Raw genomic sequence first — 7,349 nt, forward strand, 5'->3', positions numbered from 1 at the left:
CTGCCTTGAATGTGCTTGAATGCAAGTTTTGTGCTATAAAAAGTCCTACTATTACTTTATGAAAAATACATTTGAGATTTGCATCAAACACAAATAAAACATTGCAGTAATAATATTTATTTCTGTACTATTGTTTTTATATGCATGTCAATTTAATGAATAATATTTTTGCTACAAAACAAACGAAAGATTATAATAAATAATAATTAAATTCAATAATGAAAGCTGCAAAGCAGTCATCGGTAATCAAATAGAAAATAATGTACATCAAGAAAGAATGGACAAAAGAAAGTAAGAAAAGGCTCACTTCTTTCACTCTTTTGCTTTTGGTTTGTGTCATTTTAAATGTTCAGTCTCCTTATGAGCTGATTTTCATTTTTCTGTGTTTGTGGGGGAAAAAGCAGGCGAGTTAGTCGGCCCAATATATAAGGAAGGCAGAGCAGGATTCTCGCGATGAGCACCTGCGCAATACCGTTCTTTGTTATAAGCCGCATCAGTTTCTTTGGCGATGATGTGTACAGTGTTAGATTTTGCATTTAGCGGACATTTATGCTGAACACGCAGAGAATGCAAGGCATCGAAATTAGGGCACCTTTTCTAAAAACACTCGATTGATCTCGACTGGTGGATCAACATTTACTACATGATCGCTGTCATCGCCACCATCATTTGTAACTTTGGGTGGGGTTTGCAAACCTGTGTACTTTTTACTCTTCAGTCGTTTGCATTTCCTGCGGTCACAAAAGCTCCCTGTCATCAGAAAGCAGAAAACCTTGAGTGATTGACAGCTAATATTAAAAAACATAGTGTAAGGAAGGGCCGATTCAGCCCGTTTTTAGAAAAAAATCAAAACAGGTCGCACTTCAACCATTATATGCAGTCGCACAAAAGCGGCCAAATTTATTATGAGGTCATATAACTTAAATTTCGGGCGCATATGTGACCAAAAAGGTTGCAATTTCGAGCCCTGCAATTGATAGGGTTTTAAGGCACTGTATGTACAGTTTTGACTCTTCTAGAGCATAAAAAATACCATGAGACATTTGTAGATGTTTTAGAAACATGCTAATTGAACAGTTTTGTTTATCTGAAAAACAATGCTAAAGTCAGATATTCTGCTTTGAAAAAAATTCCACTTTTGATCTTTTTAACCCACTCAATGCCGGTTTAGCTAATTATAATTCAGCACCTCTGGATATGGACTTCATAACTTAATGAGATTTTGGCTAAAATAATTAAACCAAAAAAATACAAAAATAAGCGCCCATATAGCTACAACAAATAGGTCAATACATTATAAAACAATAATGAATGCATAGCCTAATGTGATGCATTTGATTCCTTGGATATAGTCATTCTAATTTGCTAAATCTTAACTTGTTCATTATACAATCCCAAAAATTGGCTAAAAGAGGTGTTATACATTGCAGATTATTACTATATTTTTGGAGTAATCATAAAAAAAACATTTTCCTATAAAAAAAGTTTATTTTACTTTCACGTGTTGTCTAGATTAAACAAAATTTAAGCAATTTTAAAACATTCAAGTAGGTTATATTGTCTTATTAGATGTGAAACTGATTTTATGACTAAACAGGGCTCCTGTAGATGGATTGTATTTGTATGGAGCAAATAAAAGAGAAGAGTCAGGATCGAGGCTTCATTCCAGTAAAGTAGCTTTAGTTAGAATTAGGCAGTTTATGTATTTTTAACAAATAAATATGTATTCATGAAAGAATTGTATGCATTATATATACATTTTGACCGTTTTTAATTTTTGTTGAAATATTTCACACATCTAATATGCTGACTTTCCTTAATTCTATCATGTGAATACTAAATATTTAATATTATACACACACACACATATATATAAATACATACACATATACACACACACACACACATATATATATATATATATATATATATATATATATATATATATATATATATATATACACACACATACATACACACATATATATATATATATATATATATATATATATATATGTGTGTGTGTGTGTGTGTTTGTGTGTGTACAACTACTACTGTAAGATAATATCAGAATTCGGTACATACTTTTAGTGTTATCTTTGCTTAAACTGACTCAATCTAATCCTGTTTATATGAAATGAGTCTGCTGCCTGACAGGTTTGAGCTACCAGACTTGTTGCTATGACAACAACTCTCGGATGAGTATCAAAGAACGAAACAATCCCGAATCGTGTCAAATCATTAATAACCAAACCCAGCTAAACGAGTAATCCACGTACAAAGAACAGACCCCTGGAGTGTTTCCAGTCACACATCTCTTTTGTTTACTTTCTACAACCTCTCTGATAAGCAAAGAACTGTGTGAATATTGTCTTTCTCTTAACAATACTTTTATTACTGTACTGTGAAAGCTGGGCTACCTACAACAGAATTTAATTCGTTTTATTAGCGTTTACATGTCTGCACTTCAATATTTTCACGATTTAAATTTAATCTTGCAGCAAGATTTCGTCACACAGGATTCTGTGACACTCCAAGCTTCTGCCTGGTTTAGCTCTATATTTAACCCACAAAGCAGCATGGAGCAGTAACAGAGGGCATGGTGTCCGTTTATAGATATATTATTACTTATAGATCATTATAGTTTGATTATAAGATCTGCATCTGTGCAGCTTTTACAGTTCAATCTGAAACTACAGAATTGCTTTATGTTTGTAAATTTGTTATAAATTTGAAGATTTGCATTACTGGTTATTTCCTAAATGTAAAGATTTACATTAAGAAAACATTATTATTTGGTTTATTTGTTATTGATGAAACAAATTAACACTTCTTATTACAACTATTATTATTACACTATTATTATAGAGAAATCATTTTGCCCAATGAATTTATAAAGTGCTTCACAAAAATTTGTTATTACTTTGTCGTTTAAAATTAAGAAAAAATGCCTTACAGTACTATATATTAATAGAGAATCTGGAACTAACCTGAAAACTCCCATTTTATTTATTTATTTATTGCATTGTACTCTTCAAGTTTTCATGATTTTGTATGGTTGTAATGTTTACATCGATCAAAAATATTCCTAGAAAAACTGTTTCAATTGATTAAGCCAGAAAAAAATACTTAAATTTAACCACATAACGTGTAATATATTGACAAATAAAACCTTATGAAATATTAGTCAACATACCGTGGCTTTAAACGCCTTCTCCATATTGACATCGTCTTCTTTCCAAACTCTGATAACCTAAAAAAATGCTTAAGTTTACAAGACATGAACTTGGAGCATTCTTATTCTTTATAATATAAAATATTATATCACCTTACCTTATTATCTGTAACAACCACATATTCCTGGGACTTTGTGTTATACACAGCGGGGCAGGTGATCAACTGTCCCTGTTTCACTGTCCAACTGCCCGTGGGCTTCTGATCAGACACCTAATCATCAAAACACTTATGAAATTACGCAATTACACAAACAACTACTAAATCTCCAACTAAACATGTTTTATATAGTTAAAAATTAGCATTAGATTCCAAATAATAAAGCAATGCACTTGTTTGTGTTTGGTCAATATAACGTTAGCTTACACGCTGGAATTTTCCCATCACCGCGTGCAATCATTTTTGTTACTCATTTACCTTGTAAACTGTAACTGCTCTCGAAGAGTTAGTGACAATTATGTGGTCAACATCTTTTCCCAATTCAATCCCCAGAATTCCTGAACTGGACGAATTCTTGTCTGGTCCAACTCCACACAGCGTGTATTCCTCATACAGCGTTGCCATGTTTCTTCTACCCTCGAGTTGTTTCTATCGCGAGATGAGACAATTACTTCTTCTTCGTAGTACGGCACTCGAGTCTCTACGTTACATTGCTGCCATCTTCTGTTTTCTTTTTTTATTATTGAACATATAGTAATGTACGACAACTTGACATTATCGGTACACATTTACATGAAAAAATAAGAAAACAGGTGCAAATAAAGAGCAAATAATTCATTCATTTTCTTTTCGGCTTAGTCCCTTATTAATCTTGGGTCTCCACAGCGTAATGAACTGCTAACTTATCCAGTTTTATGCGAATGCCCTTCCAGCTGCAACTTATTCCCATTACTGGGAAACATATACACACTCATTCACACACATACACCACAGACAATTAGCTTACCCAATTCATCAATACACCACATGTTGACTTGAGGGGGAAACCGAAGCACCTGGAGAAAACCCACGCTAACACTGAGAGAACAAACTCCACACAGAAAACCAACTGACCAGCTGAGGCTCACTCCAGCAACCTTCTTACTGTGAGGCGACCGTGCTACCCACTGCACCACCATGCAGCCCAGAACAAATAATATGTTACATAAAATAATCATAAGTCAAATAATATATAATAAAATACTTAAAATAAATAAATAAGCACTAGGGAATTTCTTGTAATTTATACTTTTCTATCAACGACAGAAGATTAATTGCACTTTTTGTTTTCATTATTTTAAGGGATTTTATAAGAATGAATTTCACCTTCAAATATTTTGATTTAGGTAGGCCTATGTAAATTGTCCAAGCATAAAGATGTTATTGATTAGAAAGGCATCTTCCTTACTGTTCATTACAAGTCCATAAATGATGTAATTCACATTAAAGACCCTGAGTTGTGGAATCTTTGGGTAAAGCCAGTCATAAACATCTGACCATAATGCATCCTAAAAAACATACAGTGAAAAAACAAATGATCGTTTGTTTCAATATCATAACAAAACATACAATTATTAGACTCAAATCTATATCTAATGCTTAAATATTTACTAGACGGATATATCCCACTTACAATTTTTTAATTAACTTCTTTAGTTTTTGGAGACAGAGGAAACTTTAAATATTTAGTTCTAAGTATGTGAATAGTATCTTGTTTAGAGAATTTATGTGAAATTGCTTTTTCTATAAACTGCTAGAGGATATGTTGTGTTGTTAAAAAGATTTCTAACCTATTTGTTTGAAAATTTACTTCCCTTGAAATCAGAGCCTTCAATTGACACAGGAGGAAAACAGTTGGGGTTACAAGGGTAGATTAAGAAACTATTTCTTCAGAAAGACAAAGGCGATGGGAATGGCTTTAATAATAAATTAAATTTTTACTCGGTTAAAAATTATATTACATTTAGTACAAACATTTTCATGTGAAATTATACCTTTTTTGCTATCAATTAATTGGGATACTGCCCAAATCCCTTTTTCCATCCATTCCTTGTCAAACAATGTCTTGTTTTTAACTGTAATACATCTATTATTCCATAGTGGCCATCTTTTGCTCTCAAGTGAGCTTAGTTCTCAATGAATATCACTGTGTTCCATTAGGAAGAGCTCATCCCTATGCTATGTCCTATTTTGAGGGAGATATTGTGTGACAACAAGAAAAGATTTTGTGTGTAAGCAGTTGGAAAAAAACTGTATTATTTATTATGAAATACATTTTTTTCAAATTGCTAGTAATCCTTTTACTAATTATTTAAGTGTTACTGTGCAATGTTGGTGGTATGCTGACTTTACCCTGGATACCGTGGGTCCTGATACATCACAAAGGTTTGCTGTGTTGGTCGCGGATGCACCAGCAAGACATGCACGAACAATTTGTCCTCTTTTGAACTCTTATCACCCAAAATGTTGTGTGCATTGCAATATTTTGAGCTAAACTGTGCTACTACTCAGCTAATTAAACATTCACGCTCTGGTCTTGCTGGTGGAATGTCAATCAAAGAAAAATGGGCCCCAGGTCAGCTGTGAAACCTCCAACACTAAATCAGCCAGTGTTTCAGTTTCATTGTCCAACCCCTGTGTCTTTGCTGTTTGTGTGTATGTGTTTGTTGAACATGATATGAACATGTGAAAAATTATCACATTTCTTAGTTGCTGGACAGGAAACTTTTTGGTCAAATTAGTTATTTTAAATCAGGTAAATATATTAAAAAAAAGTGTCCAGCATTTTGAAAGGTCAAGTTTGTATTTATTAAACAATACTGTTAACGAGGTAAAAGCTATATTTTAAGCAACCTACTAGTAAACGTTTGTAAAAAAAAACAAAAACAAAAAAAAAAACAACAACAAAATTCTTACTAGTAAAAAGGCAATTTTGACAAGTGCAGTTTAAGCGAATTTGGCTTGCCATAGCCGAGTTGTCAATATAAGAAAACGAGTGCATGAAACGTAACACGGTCAGTTGTTTGAACAACATAGATTCTGAGACGAATTAAACAGCGCCAGATTAACAGAATGTTTGCTCATTTAAATCATTGTGAAAAAATCACAGGATAAGAAACCGACCCAGATGGGACTCGAACCCACAATCCCCAGCTCCGGAGGCTGATGCCTTATCCATTAGGCCACTGGGTCATCTCACTCCACATTGTTCAAACAAGCTGTTTTGATAATAGAACTGTAACATGATGACACCAGCGAAAGGTTGCAGCACTAGAAATTTTATCTTAATAATATAATACTTTAATCCTAAAACTACTTGGAGTGTTTGATGAACGGGACTAGATTTCGCATTTGGCTAAAAGCTACTGTTTGAAGGCGGGGGGAGTATAGATTAGAAACAGTCACTTAAAAGCTAATATTAGCAGGGGCGGTTCTACAGTTTCATCCAAAAGCTTTAGCTAATTACGCTAAATGTGTTAAATAATAGTAGATAATAATTGTTGATACATTTTAAACACAATATTGACCGTAAACAAAACAAATGACCTCATTCTTTTAAAATATTAAAATTTTAATAGTGTTAGTCATCAGACGTGACAATTTAAATATAATACTGTAAACGAAAACAAATGATTACATTATGAAAATTAAAATAATGGTGTTAGTCTTTAAGCGTTACAATTCCTGCATCCCAAAATGCAAGACTTCTTCAAATTAACGTTATAAAAAAAATCCCACTGCAATTAATGTGATTACAACATCTTATCTAAAACCATCTAATAAAAACATGGTCCATTTGCCAGTTGGTCTGTTATTGCAATGCGTTTCTATCTACGGTCCACCACAAAAATCAATTTATCTATGGGTCCACCCCATAAACTGAAAAATAGGTCCACCCATAGAAAAGTGGAGGAACTATGACCAAAGCACACTGCTTGCTATAACGTCAATTTTTGCGCAAGAACTCTCAAGCGAGTTATTCCACCCTTAACCAGTAGGTTTTTTTAAATGGAAGTTGAATTAAATCGCTTAAATAAGGTTAGTGGTTAAAACAAACTCAAGATACTTTCAGTTTTATTATACGACATAAATCAGTTACACGGACCGTGCTATATATATATTTTTGTTTCAATTTG

General features: G+C 33.1%; 1 protein-coding gene and 1 non-coding gene across 2 annotated transcripts in view; both read right to left on the minus strand.

The window, feature by feature from the left end:
- The window catches only part of nol11 (nucleolar protein 11), a 44,831-nt gene extending 40,945 nt beyond the window's left edge, over nucleotides 1-3,886 (minus strand). The window contains exons 1-3 of the mRNA NM_001030063.1: nucleotides 3,652-3,886; nucleotides 3,334-3,447; nucleotides 3,197-3,253 (exon numbers count right to left, since the gene is read on the minus strand). Coding sequence (NP_001025234.1) covers nucleotides 3,197-3,253; nucleotides 3,334-3,447; nucleotides 3,652-3,798 — 318 coding nt within the window. The 5' untranslated portion in view covers nucleotides 3,799-3,886. The remainder of the gene's footprint in view (nucleotides 1-3,196; nucleotides 3,254-3,333; nucleotides 3,448-3,651) is intronic.
- Nucleotides 3,887-6,332: 2,446 nt separating this feature from the next.
- Nucleotides 6,333-6,405, minus strand: trnar-ccg (transfer RNA arginine (anticodon CCG)). Its single transcript has one exon. It is a non-coding gene; the product is annotated as a tRNA-Arg (tRNA).
- Nucleotides 6,406-7,349: the final 944 nt, after the last annotated feature.

The sequence above is a fragment of the Danio rerio genome, chromosome 6 (assembly GCF_049306965.1).
Source record: "Danio rerio strain Tuebingen ecotype United States chromosome 6, GRCz12tu, whole genome shotgun sequence".
In the NCBI taxonomy this organism is placed as follows: Eukaryota; Metazoa; Chordata; class Actinopteri; order Cypriniformes; family Danionidae; genus Danio; species Danio rerio.